A 19,887-nucleotide genomic window follows, 5' to 3' on the forward strand; every position below is an offset into this window, starting at 1 on the left:
TCCATTTTCCAATTACCGCCACGTCCTGGGTTTTGCTGAGGTCGCGCCAGCCAGGTCACTTTTTCCTCCTTCTTTATGTTATATTTGCCACTGTGCAAACAGCGGGTCCTGCACTAAGTTTAAGGGGCGGCAGGGCCGCGGAGACGCAGGTACCAGCGTGTGCCGGGGTCCCCGGAAAGCTTTTTTCTGCACATACCTGTTAAATCTTCCCAGGCAAAGACCGCGTTTCCTCCTAGTCAAATTCCCCTTGCAGCTTTGGGCCGAGCAGGCGGGAGCCGGGTCAAAGCCGTGTTTCGGGGAGAGGGGCCGTGCAACGCCGCTCCTCAGCCGGCCGCGGGAACAGGTCGGCACAGCGGCGCCGGTGCCCCGAGCCGACGACGTTACACGCGCACGTACCAGCACACTCTCACTTTCCTAGTATTTCCAGGAAACTAATAAGTAAACAGGTACTAAAAATGAACTGGCACTTAAAATAAACAAGAGCTAAAAAGAGGAATGAGATTATTATTATTATTGAAAGTAATACAACGCGAAAGCGCTTGGGCGATGCCACCTTTGCATACAAAAACCCCTCGACGCCGCAGCGTCGCGCTGCGTCCCTGGATAAGCATCTCCCATCCCTGGCTGGAGCTGCCTTTTAGCGCTTTTGCAATACTCCTGGAGTCACAGCACTGCCCGACCGCAGGAGACAAAAATGCTAATCAATACTTTTGTCATTTCTGGGATTGATTATTCTAATTAATTCCGTGAGCTTTTCAGCCTGGCTGGGAACAGATAGTTGCTGATACGCAAGGTGGCAGCCAGATTGGGATCTCGTTTATCCCATCATATAATTCAAGAAATGAAATCTCTCTAGTGGCTGCGAGTAAAAGTTCTTATTGATTCCCAAGTACTTTACTTGTTCATAAGAATAACACCTACAGTGCTCCAGAAGATATTTTATGCTTTGCTATTTTCCTATGCTATTTCCAGCGGTGAGACGAGATCAGAGTACCGAGATGACCTAGATACACGACCGGGTGGAAACGGGGAGGGAGCGCCGTGCGTTTTACGGCCCGACGTTGGAAGGTTGCCGCTTTGCTTTACTGTGGCAAGCGGCATCTCTTTTAGCCTCCGCATTGAAATGAGAAAGGTGCACACCATTTTTCATTTATTTTACTTGTGTTTAAATAGACAATTTCCTGGGAGACCTTTGAAAAAGCACTAAAATCCATTCTGTTGTTCTTTATTATCATCACACATGGATCAAAGCCAGTTTCTGCCTCTCAACAGCCCTTAACCTTGCCTGGAGAGATTTTGGCATCTGGACCCGAGTTTTGCAGCCAGCGGGCGCTCCGTGCCCGTCCTGCAGCCCGCGGAATCGACCCGACGCCAGCTCCGAACAGTGCGGCCCGTCCTGCCCTTGCCAGCAGCCTCCAGGAAAGGGTGGGAGAAGGGCAGCCAGCCTGGAAGAGGCTGCAAGAAACCAGCCGGAAAACCCGGATGTGAGACCTGAAACCAGGCTCGGGCAGCACGAACGTCGCTTGGGGAGAAGAGGAGGAGAAGAGCTGAGCAGAGCCGGGAGGCGCAGGGGCCACAGGCAGGCAGCTGCCGGGGCAGTGCCGATGCCCTGCCGCCGCGCTGCCCCAGGCACGGGCACGGTGCCCGGAGGCTCCCGCCAGGGCCGGGCTGCGCTCGCTGGGGTGGAGGGACGCCCTGCCTGCGGCTGCTGCGGGGGGGGATTCAGGGTCTTGCATCTGCTCCAGGGATATGGGGAGGGAACGGCACCACCATCCCTGGCTGGACCACGCTTGGAGCTGCAACTCCAACAGCCGGGGCTCAGGGACACCCAGCAAGCAGGGTCGCTTTCCGATTTGCGACCTCGGAGCAGCGGCAGTGGGGAAGGCATCCCCCAACAGGGACATCAGCAGCTTTTGGAGCACTCGCACTCACCTCCCAACCCCCCAGTACACAGCCAGGGAGAACAAGGGGAGAAATAGTTATCAAGAAGAGCAGCAAACACCTTGCAGCCGTGACCCGCTTCTCTCCCGGCTTCTAGCATCCTGCTCTCGGAGCCAGCAACGTACCTGGTGCAGCCCCTGTGCAGCCAAGGACCCTGCTGTCCCACAGGCTTCCTCCCAGCACCAGCACTGCAGGATGGTGGCAGCTCAGGGATGATGCAGCTGCAGCAGCAGCACCATGGGGCTGAGCCCAAATGGGCTTCAGGGCAGGGGGTCCCAGCGGGGGCTCGTCAGGGCTCATTAGCACCCTCAGCCCCTGGCGGCCTGCGGCAGCCTCAGAGCCTCTGGCTCCCCGCTGGTCCGGTGCTGTCACGAGTGGGACCCTGTGTGCCGCTGGCCGGGCACCACTGCGCTGGCAGGGCGCCGGCAGACGAAGGGCTCATGAGGCTGCTGAAACACCCGAGCAGCACGGCAGTGTCCCGCAGCGACCGGCTCCCCGGCCCCTGGAGCTGGGAGGCTCCCTGGGGCTGGCACTGTGGTGCAAGGTGCTCGGTCCCAGCCAGCTCTGGCTCCTGGTGCCACGCGAGGGACCGTGCTGCGGACGTGTGGCAGTGATGAGCCGCTCTGGGGAGGCGTCGGGGCGCTCACCGCAGTTTGTCCTCGCGAATGACAAATTCTGCACAAATCCGGGCCGGGAAAGGGGAAAGGAGAAAAGCCACTTGCTGCTTTGCCCTGGAGCACAGCGTTAGTGCCGGGCACCGCAGAGGTGGCGAGGGGCACACCGGGACCGACACCTGGGAGCGGGGATGCAGCGTGCCGTGCACATGCTTTCCCATGGAAAAACAGCAAATACAGCAGAAAAGCAGCAGAAAAGCAGCAGAAAAGCCCGCCGCCCCGCAGGCACCTCCCCGAGGGCTCCCAGCCTCCCTGCAGCCCTTGTGCACTGGCCCGGGTGCACAGCACGGGTCGCATCCGGATGGGCTCACGCGGGGCTGTGCAGTTGTCTATGCAGCACTGAGGATTTTGTTTCGGGGCTGACGGACGCTCGGTTGTTTCCCGCTTTGCAGCCCGGGCGGCACCAGCGCAGGCTCAGACGGACGCTTGGATGCACGTGGCGGTACAGTGGCATCAGCCGGCGTCTCCTGCCTCCGCTGGCAGGCAGCACGTGGGAGCCGAGCCCTGCCGGGGCGCTGGGTCTCGCCCGCGGTCTGCAGGGACGGTGCCCTGGCCCGGCTCCGAAATGCCGCCTGGCGCCAGCTCCGTTGTCCCTAACGGAGATGGTGCCGGGAGGATGCGACGCGCGTCCCCTTCCCCGCGGCCGATGCTCCGCCACGCTCTGCTAGCGCTGCCAGGAGCAGACGTCTCGGGAAGTAAAACACTCCCGTCTCGGCGCTGCCGGATGGCGGTGGCACACGCAGCGTCGCGCCGGGGGAATCTGCAGAAATCCCTGGGGAAGAGGCCGAGCCGGACCGTCGCAGCCCAGGGTTTCGCCCCGTGCCACCGGCCGGGCGGCACCTTTCCGAAGCCGCCGGGGGGGCAGCGCACCGAGCACACGCTGCGTTTGAGGGGTACGAGCCGTGCTCGGCCCCACTGGGAGACTTCGCCTCCCTTCTTCGCTGCCGTCTGCTGGTACGAAAAAGGGGTTTTTTTTTTACTTTTGTTTTTTATGTTGAAGGGGAATAGCACTTCCTATGGAGAAATAGAATAAATAACATTTCAAAATACAGTTGAAGTCTTTTCTTCTGAATAAAATAAACAATAAATTTCCTGTTGTTTTCCATTTTCCGAAAGAACAGAAATATTTTGAAAATCCTGAGATTAACCGACGGCAGAACGGCGAATTTCCTGCTCCTCGGCTCCGCCGGGGGCTCTGGGCTCTCGCTGTCCCGCTCGCCCTCGGCGCCCCCAAACCGCATGGGCCCAGCTGGAGGGATCCCGCCAAAAAGTGTTTTTGCAACGTTCTGCAAAAATTTTCTTATCTACCCTGATCCCTCAGCACCTGATTTATGACTCTCAGCCTGACCAATTAAGCTATAACCTTTCCAGAAAGGCAAGTGCAGGAGTTAATCAATGTCTCCTTCCCATCCCCGAAATGGCAAAAGCATTTGTCAAGGGCTGGCGGAGCAGGTGCCTGTGGCAGCTGGCGGCCGGTGCCCGGAGGAGTTCCAGTCCCGGAAGGCCCTGAGAAAATTCTCCTTTTTCCAAAGGAAAAAAGCTAATAAATTTGAGATGCAAAAGGAGAGACAAAACCAGCGCAGGGATGCAAGCGGGGCCGTGCCGAATGTGGTCCCGAGGAAAGCAGAGCCGGGGGGAAGGGGCCGGTGTCCCAGCGCCGCAACCCACCCTGCAGCAGCCCCCGCTGTGTCCGGAGACGCCTGCTGGGCCCGGAGCCGACTCCGGAGCGAGGGAGCGCTGGAGCGCCTGCTGGGACGAGTGCCTTTTCCGGAGAGAAAAGCTGGGGATGGGACGGAGGAGGCAGGCAGAGCCGCTCCGCCGGGGCCGCACGGGAGGCTCCCGCGATTCGGCCCCTTGGAAAACATGGAGCTATTGCTGCATACCAGGCACGAGGGAATTTTGCGCCTCCAGGCATTGCACACTGCAGCTTTGCAGAGGCCCCAAAGTATCGGTTGCTACAGAGCAAAACCAGGACTGGAAAACTGAGAACCCTCTTGCTTTCCTCTCGCAAATTCCTGGGACCTGCCGTCGAAAAATCACAAAGGTCTCAGATTACTCCACGAGAAGCAGGCTCAAAGGCACAAAGAAACATCTTGGGGGAAAAGGAAGGTTTTTTTTCTTTTTCCAGTGAACCACTCGAAAATGACATTTGGAGACTGGAATTCAGCTCCCGTCAGGTTGATGCATTACGGTTTTCGAAAGCGTTCCCAGCGGGCGCCCCCAGGCCAGGGCTGTGCACCCGCTCCCGAGCCCCTGGTGATCCCAGCACTCCCAAGCCCCCGGCGAGCCTGGTGCACCCGCTCCCGAGCCCCTGGCAATCCCGGTGCACCCATTCCCGAGCCCCTGGTGATCCCAGCAGTCCCAAGCCCCCAGCAATCCCAGTGCACCCGCTCCTGAGCCCCCGGCAATCCTGCTGCACCCACTCCTGAGCCTCCGGTGATCCCGGTGCACCCATTCCTGAGCCCTGGGACACCCTGGCCCAATCCCGGCCCCAAGCCCCCGGCGCCGTGAAAACTCCCAGCCCCTGCTGCCACCCCCCCAAAAAGATTCAGGAACCACGGATAAATCAAGGGACAAGTGACAGGTTTGGGTTTCTCGTTTTTAAACAAAAAGCAGAAACTTGGCCTGAGAACAAAGATGGTGAAACAATGAATTCTTCCTCAAAAATCTCTTTTTTTTAGAAAAGTTTCGGAGCACTTTGCCCCGAGGTTTTCCAGCGAAGCCGTTTATCATCTCTCTGCCTCGTCATATCCGAAGGCGCCTCCGTGTTTTGGCTCTCGGCAGTTCCCAGAAACCGCTGCCCTGCGCCTGACTCGCGCGGGAACCAGCACCGCCGCCGGCACCGGCCGAGCACGTCCAGTGAGTGCCGGCGAGCGGGAGCCCCGGCGCGCGCGGTGCTCCGGGCACTGCGGGGCAGCCGTGCCGTGCTGTGCCGTGCTGGTGTCCCAGCGTGTGGGCACAGGTCCGCGCTCACCCCTCGCCTCCCCCCGGCAGTGGCATTCCCCAGCTCCAGTGCCCGGCGTTGCCAGTTCCGGGAAACCCCAATCCAAAGTCGCATCCCTCCAGCTGCTGATGGGAAGCGGCCCCTCTCGGCACGCTTTGCCCGCCACTGGCCTCTCCAAAGTCATTGCTTCGAGCCCCCCCCGCACCGGCAGGTCCAGGCCACTCGGAGCCTCCGGCGCCCGGTGGAGCGCTGCTCCCGTGGCTCTGCCGGCACGTCGGGAACGCCCGCGGGAGGGGACGGGAGGCGAGGCGGGCGGGCAGCAACGCGGCTCGGAGGAGCACACTGTCCCTTTTCACGGGCTTGTTTATCCGTCTGCACAAGAGCCTGAGTCAGGAGGTGCCGGCGGAGCGGCCGCGGGCTCGTCCCGACGGCTCATCCCGACGGCACACACCCGGAAAGCAAACAGCCCCGCGGGAGGGCAGCGGCCGGCCAGCTCGGAGCAGCGCCAGGGCAGGGGCAGGGCGGCTGCCGGGCGGCCGCAGCCCCGTCTGAACACCTTGAGCAAACGAAGATGAGTTATTCCGGCAGTGCAAACACCTCTTTGGCCGAGATTCCTGACGCTCGGACGAGGCCTCCGCCGCCCTGGCGCCCACGGGATGCCGGGGAGCCACCGCCACCCTCATCCCCGCAGCACGGTGCCGCAGCGCGTGCAGGGATTTAACCGGAGGCAGCTCCCGAGCTTTCCCTTAGCAAAACCTCCCGCCCGCAGCTGAACCCCCTTCCCGCCCGGACAGGCTTCCGTCCGCTCCCGCCGTCAGCTTCCTTGTGGGATGCCTTGGGTTTCGGGGTGCCGCCGCCCCCAGTCATGCCAATCGGGTGCCTCGGCCGCGATGCCAGACGGGACAGGACGGAGCGAGACCCCCGGGGCAGCCCGGTCCCTGCGTGCCACCTCCGGGCAGGCGCCGCGGCTTCCCGGGCGCAGCATCCCCTCGGGACGCGCTTACGGGAAGGCGAGCGGTTGCTGCAACCCGAGCGGCCGCGGCCCTTGCCAGAAGGGCACGGAGATAAGGGGAAGAAAACTTTATATGGAGAAAGCATTCCTCAGGCTTCTGGCACCTCCGCGCGAACGGCACGGCCCCTCTCCTCCCCCCACGCCTTTTTTTTTTCCTTTTTTTTTACTGGGCGAGGTTAAGAGTTTGCTCCGGAGGCGGGAGTGCGCGGAGGCCGGCTGGCGAGGGGCTGCGCGCCGGGAGCGCGCGTGTGCGAGCGTGCATGTGTGCATGTGTGTGAGCGTGCATGCGTGTGCGAGCCCGCACGGCTGCTGCAGCCGCTCCAGCGCGCGGCTGAGCCCTGACCAAATTTTTTTTTTTTTTTTTTTTTTGCTCTTGTTGTTTTTTTAAATAGGTGGGACCCGAAGTGCTCAGTTTCCTGGAAATTCCGTTTTTCCTTTCTCTCCCCGCCGCCACCGCCGGCCCCCGGCCGCGGGGGTGTGCGCTGCTTCTGCTATATAAGCAGCGGAGCCGCGAGGCCGGGAGAAGGGCGGCAGCCACCGGTCCCGCACGGCCCCCGCGGCGCAGACCCCGACGCCGAGCGACGCCGAGCGGCCGGCCCCGCGCTGCGCACCATGGCCGAAGGTAAGGCTGAGCCGGGGGCGTCCGGGCGCCGGTGCCGATCTGCTCCCGCCTGCGCCTCTGGAAGCTGCCCCAGGAGCCGGGCGAGCGCGGTGGCTGCAGCGAGCACAGCCCGTGCTGCTCGCGGCGGGCTGCGTCCCCGTCCCCCCGCAGCTGCCCCGCTCCCCGCGCGCTGCAGCAGCGCCCGCGTTCGCAGGGTGAAAGTTTTGCACCGTTTAAAGTGCTCGGAGCTGCCCTGGAAGACGGCGCTGAGAGCCGAACTAAGAGCCCGCGCTTAGGGTCTCGCCCCGATCTCAAGGAGACTTTCTGGAAACCCGCTCAGGAATAACAACGCTCCCAGGCCCGTATCCAGGGCGAGGTGCCCTCTGTGGCCGCGCTCTGCCCACGCTCCAGGGCCCCCGGACCGGCCAAACCGGCCTTGCCCTTGCTGCTGAGCAAATAGTCCCTGCTCCCGCGCCGGCTCCCCCCGTGCTGGGCACCGGGACGGCGAGATCGGCCCCCTCCCTCCAGGGTGGCCGGGAAGTGGGATTTCCTCTTGGCTCTGGGACCGCGAGCCCAGGATCTGCCCTTGCACCTGCCACGGCCCCGGGGCTGGCAGCAATCCGAGGGGTCGAGAGGCGCCTGTGGATGGGGCCCCATAGCCTCGCTCAGTCACTGGCGGGCGCTGAGCTTGCTCCATGCTCGCCTGCGTTAAACGCTTTTGCTTATACTGGCAAACAATCCGTCTGACTGCGGAGCATTCACGGGTCACCGGCCTGGGCCGATGACAGATGGCATTGCATTGCACTGCGCTGCATTGCACTACACTACATTGCATTGCATTGCACCACACTGTATTGCACTGCACTGCATTGCACTGTGCTTCATTGCTCCAGCACGGCACCCGGGATGGGGGGCACACAGCAGCGCGGCCCCCAACAGCGGGTGCGCGGCTCTGCCCACGTGTGCCGTGGCTGGGGGACAGGAGCAGGCAGAGCGAGCGCCCAAGGCCGGGGATCAACACCTCCTTGTCGGCCTCTCCCATCGGTTGCAGCCACCGAGCAGTAAAGCTGCCTGGAAAACTTCTGCTCAGCCTGGCCGAGGCTCAGAACCCCCCTCGGGCTGCTCAGAGCTTGGAAATGCTCCTCGCCCAAATGCACCGCAGACTGGCCCAGGGGCCCGCAGCATCCCGAAAGCACGCGGCATCCAGCCCCGTGCAGGGCTCGCGGGCTGCAGCGTTTCGCCACGGGCTCCGCCGGCCGTGGCTGCCCGGCTTCTGGCAAACGCCGGGGCTCTGCCGCGGGGGACGGGGGGGACGGCGGCAGCGGCCTGGTGCCTGCTCCCAGGTCCCGCACCCGGGCGCTGCGGGGGCTCAGCGAACGCCTGCACCGGCAGCGCGGAGCCTCGCTCAGGCGGCGCCTTTTTGCAGAGCTGGTGCTGGAGGCGAGCGAGCTGCACTGCGAGCGCAACGGCCGGGAGCACCGCACGGCCGACATGGGCTGCCGGCAGCTGGTGGTGCGGCGCGGGCAGCCCTTCGCCCTCACGCTGCGCTTCGCCGGCCGCGGCTACGAGGAGGGCGTGCACAAGCTCGCCTTCAACGTGGAGACAGGTAAGCGCGGCCGCGGCGGGCTATCGCGGTCACAGGAGCGCGCGCCTCTTGCACGGCCGCCGGGGCACCACCTCCCACCGGAAGGAGGGCAACGGCGCCGTGCAAAAACGGAGCGGGTGGTTTTAGAGCGGGTGTTTTTAGAGAGGGTGTTTGTTTTTAGAGCGGGTGTTTTTAGAGAGGGTGTTTGTTTTTAGAGCAGGTGTTTTTAAAGCAGGTGTTTTTAGAGCGGGTGTTTTTAGAGCAAGTGTTTTAAAAGTGGGTGTTTTTAGAGCGGGTGTTTGTCTTTAAAGCGGGTGTTTTTAGAGTGGGTGTTTGTTTTTAAAGTGGGTGTTTTTAAAGCGGGTGTTTTTAGAGTGGGTGTTTGTTTTTAAAGTGGGTGTTTTTAGAGCATGTGTTTTTAGAGCAGGTGTTTGTTTTTACAGCGGGTGTTTTCAGAGCGGGTGCGCTGGGGGAGCCCGGCTCGGGCGGCCGGTCTCTCCGGTGGGAGATGCCGCACGGCCGCGTGCTCCGCGGGGGCGGAGGGGACGGGATGGGGCGGCGGGCAGGCGGGCGGGCGGCACCCGGAGCTGCCCGGGACCGGCCGCATCCGAAGGGCCCGGTTAGCTCAGCCCTCCCGAAAGGGCAGGGGAGAAACCGTGTCACGCTCATGAGTTCATGAGTATTTTTGGTGACTCGCCTGGCGCCCGCCCGCGCTGCGGGCCGAGGGCTGGCGGGGCCCCAGGAAACACAACGCCTCGCCCCCTTCCCGGTGGAGCCGCAGCCGGAGCGGGCTCGGTGCAGGTGGCTGGGACGCGGCCAGCGCCGCCGCCGGGCTCCGCCGTCCTCGGCCCCGGCCCCGCGGGCGCTGATGTCATCGCTGAACCGGGGAGGTTTGCAGCAGCCGCCGCGGCTGCGAACCCTTCGCGGAGCTCCGGCCGGCTGCTCCGGGCTCCCTGCTCCAGCCGGGGCGGCAGCGGGACCGGCGCACCTGCGGCCGCCTTTGCACGGCTGCCTTTGCTCGGGGCTGGGGATCCCGGGAAAGTCGCCGTGCTCCCGCTGCTGCCTGCGCCCCTCGGAGCCGAACCCGCGCCCGGCCCTGGAGCAGCGCCGGCTGCCTGTGCCGCGGCATCCGAACCTCCCCGGGATCCCGCAGGGCTCCGGCCGCCTGCAGCCCCGGGGCGATGCCGCCTCCGCTGCCCCGGCCCCGGGGTGCATCCCGCGATCCTGCCCCTTCCCGAGCGGGGGCATGGCTCAGCCCCGCTCCCGCGCTGCCCCAGCGAGCCCGAACGACGGGGCGGCGGGCGCTGACGACCTCCTCGCCCGGCAGGACCCTGCCCCGCGGAGGCGTCGGGGACCAAGTCCCGCTTCCCCGTGACCGACTTCCCGGACGAGTCGGGCTGGAGCGCGGTGGTGCAGGAGCAGGATGGCGCCGCGCTGTCGCTGTCGCTCTGCTCGCCGCCCGGCGCCCGCGTCGGCCGCTACAGCCTCACGCTGGAAGCCGCCACCGACTACCAGGGCACCAGCTTCAGCATCGGCGACTTCGTGCTGCTCTTTAACCCCTGGCACCCAGGTGAGCCCTTCGCCCCCCCCCCCCCGGCTTTGGGGCACCTTGAGGACGGAGGTCTTTCCAGCAAAGGCGAACGTTGGGATGCTCCCAGCGCCCACCAGCGTGCCCGGCTTCGGGACCGAGCCCCGGCCCCCCAGCAGGGACCTTCGCTCCTGGTGGCGGTCGGGCAGGGAGAGCCGGCATTGCGCGGTTCGCCTCCGGGCAGCCACGCTGGGACTTGCCCATCGCTGCTGATTGCCTCCTTCCTCCCCCCCCCCGCGGCCGGAGCCCCCCGGCGCTGCCCGGCCCCACGCTCAGCCCCGGCCCGGGGCAGATATTTGCTCAAACCAGTAATTTCCTGACGCCCCGGGCGCTTTGTGCTGACTCCGCGGAGATAAGGGCCGTAGGAAGCATCACTCACCCAGGGCGGAGCTCCACACTGGAGCTGGGGGGGGGGGGGGGAGATATATATATATACACACACACACTTTTTTTGCCAAAATTATTCCAGTAAATGGCAATTTTTCTAGCAGTAACCTCTGGGTGAGCAATAGGGCTTTAATTGTCTTCCCAGCCAGCTCTCCCGGTCCTCAGTGTTCATTTCTCAGACCTGGGAGGTTTCCGCTCCCAGGGAAAAACCCAGCGCCATAAAACAGAAGGGAAGTAAGTAAGAGAGAAACAAGTAAAGAATGAAAAACAAAAGCCCTCTGACATGTTCACATCAGCTCAAAGCCAGATAAGCTGAAATTCTTCAGCAGCTTTTTCATATGACAGCAATCCTGGCCCCTTGCTCCTCTTGCTTCATTTCCCACCAGACTTTTTCATGGAAAACTGCTGCGGTGGCCTGGCATGTCCCCAGGCCCGGGGAGGTGGTGCAGGGGGACAAGCTCCGGAGCCGGGGCAGCGCCACCAGGGATGCGGCAACCGGGGAGGGCTGCACGGGGCAGAGCTGCCCTGCCCTCCCCATCCCCATCCCCATCCCTGTCCTTATCCCCATCCCCATCCCCACCCCTGTCTCCATCCCTGTCCCTGTCCCTATCCCTGTCCCCACCCCTGTCTCCATCCCTGTCCCTATCCCTGTCCCTGTCCCCATCCCCATCCCTGTCCCCATCCCTATCACCATCCCCATCCCTATCACCATCCCCATCCCCATCCCCATCTCATCCCCGGCCCCATCCCCTTCCCCTCCCCATCCTTTTCTCATCCCCATTCCCATCCCCATCCCCTTCCCCTCCCCATCCTTTTCTCATCCCCATTCCCATCCCCATCCCTGTCCCATCCCCGTCCCCATCCCATCCCCGTCCTGCCCCGTGCCGTCCCCGCTAGCTCTCGCTCTCCCCGCAGAGGACACGGTCTTCCTCCGGGACGAAGACGAGCGCTGCGAGTACGTGCTGTCGCAGCAGGGCCTCATCTACCAGGGCGCTCGGGACTACATCACCGCCACCCCCTGGAACTTCGGCCAGGTGACGCGCGGGTGGCCCTGGTCCCTCAGCCCCTCGGCCCTCGGCCCCCGGCCCCCAGCCCCGCCAGGGCGCCCGGCACCCCTCCGCGACACCCCAGCAGCTCCATTGCGCCCGGCGCCGCGTGCCCATCCCCATGCGATGCGGGTGCTCCACGGGGTGCCGGTGCCCAGGGGCAACCGTGGGTGCCCACGGCCCTCGGAGGAGCAGATCAGCGGGACAGAGGGATCCCCCCTCATGCCGCGGGGCAACGCTCGCGTTAACCTTGCCGGCGGGCGGCAGCGCTGGCTCCGTCCGGCTCTCACGCCGCCGTTTCCCGTGCCAGTTCGAGGACGACGTCTTGGCCATCTGCCTCAAGCTGCTGGACACGAACCCCAAGTTCCTGCGGGACCAGAACCGGGACTGCTCCCGCCGCAACGACCCGGTGTACGTGGGCAGGGTGGTGAGCGCCATGGTGAGTGCCGCGGCGTCGCCGGCACCCCGCTGCCCGGCGCGGAGAGCTTGCAAAGCTTTCGCGAGCCGGCTTCGCCCCGCGCGCCATGGCATGGCGATCCCTCCCGTCACCGCCGCCGCCGCCGCCGCCTCTCGCCCCGCAGGTGAACTGCAACGACGACCGCGGCGTGCTGGCGGGGCGGTGGGACAACAGTTACGAGGACGGCACGAGCCCCATGGCCTGGATGGGGAGTGTGGACATCCTCAGGAGGTGGAAGAAGTTCGGGTGTCAGCCCGTCAAGTACGGCCAGTGCTGGGTCTTCGCGGCCGTGGCCTGCACGGGTGAGAAGCGGCGCTTCCCGGCCGCCCCTTCCCGTGGGAACGTCGCCCCGGCCGCCGGTGGATCCGCGGGACGCGGGGCCGGTGCAGCGCTGCAACGCCTGCGGCTGGAGCCGGGGAGCTGCCCGACCCCGCGGACGGCACCGCCGCGCAGGGAGCCGCTGGGGCCCGTTGCACCCGCCGCAGCGATTGCTCAGCAGCCGCGCTCTCCGTTACTCAATTTATCAGGAAACTGGGGCAGGCAGAGGGTGGGGGGGTGATAAAAAGCCCCCAGGGCTTTTTGCTTAGCTCTGCCGCCCGCCAGGGAAAGGGGCCCGGCGACAGGGAGGCGCTGGATTCCCGGTGCAGGGGAGGGAAAGCGGCCCAAGGCCGGGTTTGCACTAACGTGATGAATCCGCGGCGGTGCAAGGAATTCTGCCGCCGCGGATGCAGCCAGCCGGGCAGGGGAGACGCAAGCCCCAGGCTCCCCCGGGGGACGGTGCGGGCACATGCACGGCTCGGCCCTCGGAAGAGCGTCCGCCCTGGCTGGGCTGCGCTTTTCGCACCGCAGCGTCGCGGCTCGCCGGCGGCGGGGGAGCGGGGAGCTGCAGGCGGCGGGTGCACCGAGCGCGCCCGGCCTCACGGCGCCCCGCCACCCCGCAGTGCTGCGGTGCCTGGGCATCCCCAGCCGCGTGGTCACCAACTACAACTCTGCCCACGACACCAACGGCAACCTGGTCATCGACCGCTACCTCAGCGAGACGGGCAAGGACGAGAAGCGCTCCAAGGACAGCATCTGGTGAGCGGCGGCGCGGCGGCGCCGGGCCGGTGACGGCGGTGATGGGCGGCGGTGGTGGCGGCGGCAGCAACCCGGGCAGCCACCAGCCCTCGCTCCCGTGCAGGAACTTCCACTGCTGGGTGGAGTCGTGGATGAGCCGCCCGGACCTGGCGCCCGGCTACGACGGCTGGCAGGCGCTGGACCCGACCCCGCAGGAGAAGAGCGAAGGTGCCGCGCCGGATGCTCCGCTCCTCCTTCCTCCGGGCGATCCCGCGGACGGCGTCCGCCCCGCGCGGTCCGGCGGCGCGACGGGGTGGGGGGGGGTCTCGCTGCCGGTGCCGTGACGCCAAGTCCTCTCCCGCAGGGGTTTACTGCTGCGGACCCGCTCCCGTCAAAGCCATCAAGGAGGGAGACCTGCGGATGAAGTACGACATCCCCTTCATCTTCGCCGAGGTCAACGCCGACGTGGTGTACTGGGTAGTAGGCCGAGACGGGGCCGAGAGGAAGAGCACGCACTCCTCTGTCGTGGGCAAGAACATCAGCACCAAGGGCGTGGGCCGGGACAGCAGGGAGGACATCACCCACCACTACAAGTACCCCGAGGGTGCGGAGCGGAGGAGCGCCGTGCGGCGAGCAGGGAGGGAGGGAGGGAGGGCCAGAAAGCCGAGCGGGGCAACGGCTTGGCTAACGGAGCGAGGACGCCGGGACAGCTCCGGCGACGAGGGCGGAGGGGGCTCGGCGCGCGCCCCGTGGTGACGGCGCTCTTCTCGTGCGCCGCAGGCTCCGAGAAGGAGAGAGAGGTGTTTGCGAAAGCGGAGCACGAGAGGAGCTCCCTGCCGGAGGAGGACGAGGGGTTGCACCTCAAGATTAAACTGTCGGAGGGCGCCAACAACGGCTGCGACTTCGACGTCCTTGCGGTCATCAACAACAACACGGACACGGCGCGCGTCTGCAGGCTCGTGATCTGCGCGCGGACCGCCAGCTACAACGGCGCCGTGGGGCCCCAGTGCGGCATGAAGGATCTGCTGAACGTGGAGCTGGCGCCCCGCGCAGGTAGGCGGCTCGACAGCTTTGCAAAAGCCCTACAGCCGGGCTCCAGGCCAACGGGGGGGGGGAACGTTGCAGGGGCTCGTGCAATGGCAGCTGCATCCCGTCGGGAATTGCCAAGCCTGCCGGCTCTGCAGCCCGGCCCGCGGCACTGCACTCCCCGAGGGCAGCAGAGGCACCTTCGAACGGTCGTCTCTCTTGCAAGGGAAGTGCAGGGATGCGTCTCCGCTCCTGGTGTCCTCCTCCCCACGCAGAAGGGATTCTCCGCTCGTTGGCTCTGTTGGCCAAGGGGGCAGTTTCCCGCGCTGAGCGGGAGGCTCCGGGGTCGGCAGCGGCCCCGGGAGCCCAGGCAAAAGTGCCGCGGTGGTGCATGGCCGTGCCCGGCTGCGTGTGCGTGGGCGCCTCTCCGGGACTGCGCATCTGGAGACGTGGGCAGCATCCAGCCCGGTGGCGGGCGGCAGCCGGAGCCGGGACTCAGTGCCGATGGGTTTCCGCGAGGAAATGTCGTCCCAGGTGCCAGTGCATGCTGTGCGCTTGCAATGCTTCGAATGTGCAAACCCAGCTGGGGGTCCCGGTCTGCAAAGCCCTCCGAGGGCTGGGATCAGTGCTGATTCCCCTGGCAAACAAGGTGCGAGCCAAGGAAAGAGCTTCTCTTTCGGCTTTCGGTTTCCCTGCTTCTCCAGCGCGGGGAGAGCACTGCTCGACGCCACAGCTGTTGCTGTATTCATTTCACTTATGCGACGGCTCGTGGGGGTCGTCAGTTTGAACAGGCTCTGGGTTGGCGTAGCGCAGCAATCCGATATTTCTGCTTAATCCCGCGGAATAGCAGGAGCACCGATGCACAGCCGGGGCCAGACCGCGGGGCCGCCCGGGGCCCAGCGCCCTGCCAGCCCTCGCCAAGCCGGCGAGCTGCTCTGGCTGCGGCTCTGCCACGGGGCTGCTGCCCGACCAACGCCGCCGCCGGGGTTTTTCCCCTTATTTATCCACCGCTGTGGATTTTTAATCTTTGAGGAAAGGCTAAAAAGCGTCACTCAGGCGGGGGGGGCTGGAAAGGCATGAGCAAGCAGGACACGAGTAGCTGCTCTTGCATCCTCCAGCGTGGCCCCCGGCCGTGCTCATCGCCACCCTCGCCCGCTCCCGCATCCTCCTCCGCTTCGGAAACCGGAGCTGGGCCGGGCCGGCGCCCTCGGCTGGGCTGCGGAGCCCTGATCGCCCGGCGGCTCCTGCCGGGGCCACAGGATTTTCCCATGGGCAGGGAATCCGGGATCTGGCCCAGGGTTCGCTCCGTTAGTGGAGGCGCCAGGCCAGTGGGAAAGCGGAGCACGCCGTGTTTAGTTGGTCGGATTGCGTACAGCAGCCGTGAGGTTCCCAGCGTCTCCTCCTTGGAAGGGCACCGCTTTTCTCATCCTCCGGTAGTTTTGTCACAGAGCTGTCCTGCAGCGGTCCCAGCACGCAGCGAACCTTGGTTTGCTTTTCTTACAAATTACCACTACTGCTTGGTAATTAAACCAAGTTTTGATTTATGCCATTTTTCTACAGACCCTTCAGGGCTTAGAAAACGAATATGTCTGATGTACCGGAACAGACTGATTTTTAATCTAAGCTCAGATCTGCTCTCCAAAAGGGGCCCGTAACAAATGCAGCATTCAGCTGCGCGCTATTTGTTCAGATGCAATAAGAAAACAACAAACTCGCCCGCTCTTACCAGCACGGAGAGGACGTGGGATGCAGCCTCGGACACGCAGGCGGCTCCGCGCTTGCAGCCTGCTGGAGAAGCTGTGCTGGAGATCACGGTGTTCAAACCGCCGGTCTGCAAGCTGTTCCCCGTCCTTTCCTCTGGTGCCTTGGCTGCGAACCCCGCGGCGCCTCGCTGCCGTGCTGCCTTGCGCGTCTGCCTGCTTGGGGCACCTGCACATCCGTTTCCGTAGCTGGGTCTTTCGTGACGGCAACGCTGCCTGCGACGGGAGACCCGGGCCGGGGCGCGAGGGGCGGCCGGGGGATGAGCAGCCCCCGCGGGGAACCTGTGGGCTCGGCCGGGAGCCGCCGGGGCCGCGCGAGAAACCTTGACCGGGGAGGTTAGGAGTGTGGCTGCGGCGCTTTGCGCTGGATAACGCCCGGGCAGGGAGCCAGCGCTGTTCCCGGTGCCGGCAGGGAGCAGTGTCCCCAGGGAGGCCGCGGGAGCCCCCTTCCACGCGTTTCCCGGCGGGAATGGGCCGTGCTCCGCACATTCAGCACGGCCCCGCTCCCAGTCCGGCACAGCCATTTTAAGTCAGGCACTTCCAACATAAACCCGGGATGTATTCTTCATTAACCTAGTGCCTATTTGAAGCAAAAGGATGCGGGAGAACAAACCTCCCCACCTTGCCTACGTGCGCGCTGCTTCTGCCCATCCTGAGGCCGGAAATTATTCCATGTCTGAGAAAAAAAATCTGGTTCCACTTTGGTACATTCTGTCCTTGTCCTCGCCGAGCATTGTTACCCGGCACTTTAGATAGAGCGGGAACCTTTTAGAGGAATAACCTTATCCCAACCTCGCTGCATTAAGCTTGTCTCATCTAAAAGCCTTTGTTGCTAGGTGAAATTCGGAGAAAAGAAAAATGAAAAGCAAAGGGAGAAACCCAAGGACTCGGCACGCTGCGGTCTTTGCAGAACCTCTCGCACTTGGCGTTGGAGCGGAGGAAGCCGGGCTTGGCCGCCCGCCAGCCGCAGCTGCTCCGGGCGCCTTTTTCTCCTGCCTGGTGGTTTCCAGCTCCCCGCAGCTGCTCTCTGCAGCCCCTCCGAGGGCCTTTTCCCGAATTCCCTCGTCCGCACAACAAGCTCCTCTTGGCAAGGCTCTGGGAGCCTTTGGGATACACGACACCCAGCCATGATCCCTGCAGCCGTCCCGCATGAGAAAGCTTGGCATTCCTTGCGTTCACCAGCGTCCCTGCTGCCAGCACCATGCGGGAGCTCGGCGTTCCTGCGGTGGCCGAGGGCCTGGGAACGGCAGTGCCATCCCTGCTGCCGGCACCGTGCAGGAGCTCGGCGTTCCCGCGGTGGCCGAGGGCCTGGGAATGGCAGCGACGTCCCTGCTGCTGGCACCGCGTGGGAGCTCGGCGTTCCCGCAGCGGCCGAGGGCCTGGGAACAGCAGCGACATCCCCAGCTGCGCGCGGGCGGCAGAAACCGCAGCTGAGCCTCTGGCTCCTCCGGAAACTGCCAGCAATCTCGGGGTTAACAGCAGCTAAATATAACCCCGCTTTTCGGGGAAGCTGTGCGCTGTCGGTCAGGAAGGAGGCGCGAAGCCCACCCGTACGCACCGGGCGCCCCGACGCCTCCCCATCCTCAAGGGCTGGGAAAGCCGGGGGGCTGCCGGAGGGCGGCACGGGGCCGCGGGGGGCTGCAGCTCGCAGCCCCCCCTGAGCCACCGTCACTCTGTCCCGCAGAGACGCGGGTGCCGCTGCGTGTCCTCTACGAGCAGTACGGTGCCCACCTCACCCAGGACAACATCATCAAGGTGGTGGCGCTCCTCACCGAGCACCAGAGCGGAGAGGTGGTCCTGGCCGTCAGGGACGTCTACGTCCAGAATCCCGAGATCAGGATCCGGGTGAGACCCGCTGCGAGGTGGCCGGGGGGGGGGGGGCGGTGGCAGGGGCTCATTCCTGTGGCGGGGCGATGCTGGGTGGCTGCAGAGCCCAGATGCCACCCGGGACCCTCCCGGACTCCGGGGACCCGGAGTGCCATGGTGGGGCGATGCTGGGTGGCAGCAGAGCCCGGATGCCACCCGGGACCCTCCCGGACTCCGGGGACCCGGAGCACCGTGGCGGGGTGATGCTGGGTGGCAGCGGAGCCCGGATGCCACCCGGGACCCTCCTGGACCCCGGGGACCCGGAGCGCTGCGGTGGGGTGGGCGGGTGGGCGCTGGAGATCCAACCCCATTTGCTCGCAGATTTTAGGGGAGCCGATGCAGATGCGGAAGCTGGTGGCCGAAATCACCCTGACCAACCCCCTGGGCGCCCCGCTGCACGGCTGCGTCTTCGCCGTGGAGGGCACCGGCCTCACCGAGGGGCAGCAGCTCCGGCACCTGTAAGAGCTTTTCCTCCCTTTTTCCCGCGGGATGGAGCCGTGGTGCGGGACGGGGGACGGGGGATGGAGGCCACGGCCACCCCGCTCACCGCCCGCCGCCCCGCAGGCAGGAGCCCGTGGAGCCCGGCGCCGAGGCCAAGGTGCGGGTGGACTTGGTGCCGCGCCAGTCCGGCCTGCGCAAGCTCGTGGTGGACTTCGAGAGCGACAGGCTGACGGGGGTCAAGGGCTACCGCAACGTCATCGTCGCCCCCCTGCCCAAGTGAGCGGGCCGCCCCCGCCGGCTGCCCCTCCTGCCGCGGCACCGGGTCTTGCAAACCGGGCGGCGCGGGACGATCTTCCCCGGCACCGGCTGCACGCCGGCGGCGTTCCTTTACGCCGGTTAAAATTCTCCGAGCACAATTTGGTAGAGAAAAGAGCGTATACTGTGAGCACAAAGCTGTTTATATGCTATGTACACACGTAGCGTAAACCTATTTATAGCTTTATAAATACACACCGCGTCTAACCCTACCGCAGAGGCAAAGCCGGGCATTCGCTTTTCTAACCCTTCCCATCGTTGCAAACACCGCGCTGTGAAGAACGGGACGTTACGTTGACATGAATTAACCACGCGAGCACTGAATAAAAACTCTATTTTTCACTATTAAAGCGGGACCCAAGGCTTTCTGAGCGCCCTTTGGCACAGGGAGGTGCCGGCTCCGTCGCAGCCTCCAGGGCCGGTTCCCGCGGCACAGCTGGAGCCCCAAGGGCGGCTCGGGAAAAGCCGCAGCTGCTGCGGGGTCGCCCGGGAAGACCGGGAGCCTTCGGGGTTTTTGCTTTTCAGTTGAAGATGCCTGGAAAATCCGCCGAGGTGGCGAACACGAAGGTTTGCTGCGCGGTGCCCCCTCGCCGGCGGCCCGGCCGGCAGCTCCGGGGGGGCTGGGGCTTGCACCCCACCGGCCGCCGCGGGCGCGTTTTTGGTCCAAAACGGCGTTCTGTGCCGAGAGGCCGGCGGGAAGCGGGGCCCCACTCAGCCGGGGACGAGCCCCAGTCCCGGCCACCCCGGCACAGCGGCTGCAATGCGGGACGGGCCCCCCGAGCCCAGCGTCTTCCCAAAAGCCTTGCGTCCGAGCTGCCGGCACCGCCGCTGCCCCGGCTCCCGGGGGGACGCGGAGCCTCGGCAGGGGCCCCAGCGGCAGGGCGATAACACCCTCGTTACTGGCACCGAAAGCCGTGCGGGGTCACGGGGGAGCCCCAGCGCTGCGGATGCCGGAGGAAGCCTGCAAAGCGCTCGGGATCTTGGCATGAAAAGCTGCGCGTGAAAGCAGCGGATTATGCACGGGAAGAGCTGGCCCAGCGATAAACGCGCTAAGCCTAGAAAGTAAATATAAATGCAAAGCGCTATTTAAGATTAGCATTTCACATAGAGTGCCGGCCTTTTATTCTGATCCAAGGAAAACCTCAGCAAAACGAATGCAGATAGGGACCAAAGGAGAAACAAGGTGCA

The 19,887-nt window shown here is 64.6% G+C and overlaps 1 protein-coding gene across 1 annotated transcript; it reads left to right on the plus strand.

Moving 5' to 3' along the window:
* Nucleotides 1-6,932: 6,932 nt before the first annotated feature.
* TGM2 (transglutaminase 2) lies at nt 6,933-19,049 on the plus strand. The gene is made up of 13 exons (XM_067307503.1): nt 6,933-7,193; nt 8,599-8,778; nt 10,085-10,327; nt 11,648-11,766; nt 12,089-12,217; nt 12,360-12,537; nt 13,177-13,312; nt 13,416-13,519; nt 13,656-13,895; nt 14,072-14,344; nt 17,762-17,922; nt 18,265-18,401; nt 18,508-19,049. The coding sequence occupies exons 1-13, from the start codon at nt 7,184-7,186 to the stop codon at nt 18,662-18,664; spliced, it is 2,067 nt and encodes a 688-aa protein (XP_067163604.1). The 5' UTR covers nt 6,933-7,183; the 3' UTR covers nt 18,665-19,049.
* Nucleotides 19,050-19,887: the final 838 nt, after the last annotated feature.

This window comes from Apteryx mantelli, chromosome 18 (genome assembly GCF_036417845.1).
Source record: "Apteryx mantelli isolate bAptMan1 chromosome 18, bAptMan1.hap1, whole genome shotgun sequence".
Classification (NCBI taxonomy): Eukaryota; Metazoa; Chordata; class Aves; order Apterygiformes; family Apterygidae; genus Apteryx; species Apteryx mantelli.

Coding starts and splice junctions, on each gene's coding strand:
- TGM2 (XM_067307503.1), top strand. Junction 13,313..13,415: donor CGCTCCAAGGACAGCATCTG/GTGAGCGGCGGC, acceptor GCTCCCGTGCAG/GAACTTCCACTGCTGGGTGG. Junction 18,402..18,507: donor GGGCAGCAGCTCCGGCACCT/GTAAGAGCTTTT, acceptor GCCGCCCCGCAG/GCAGGAGCCCGTGGAGCCCG.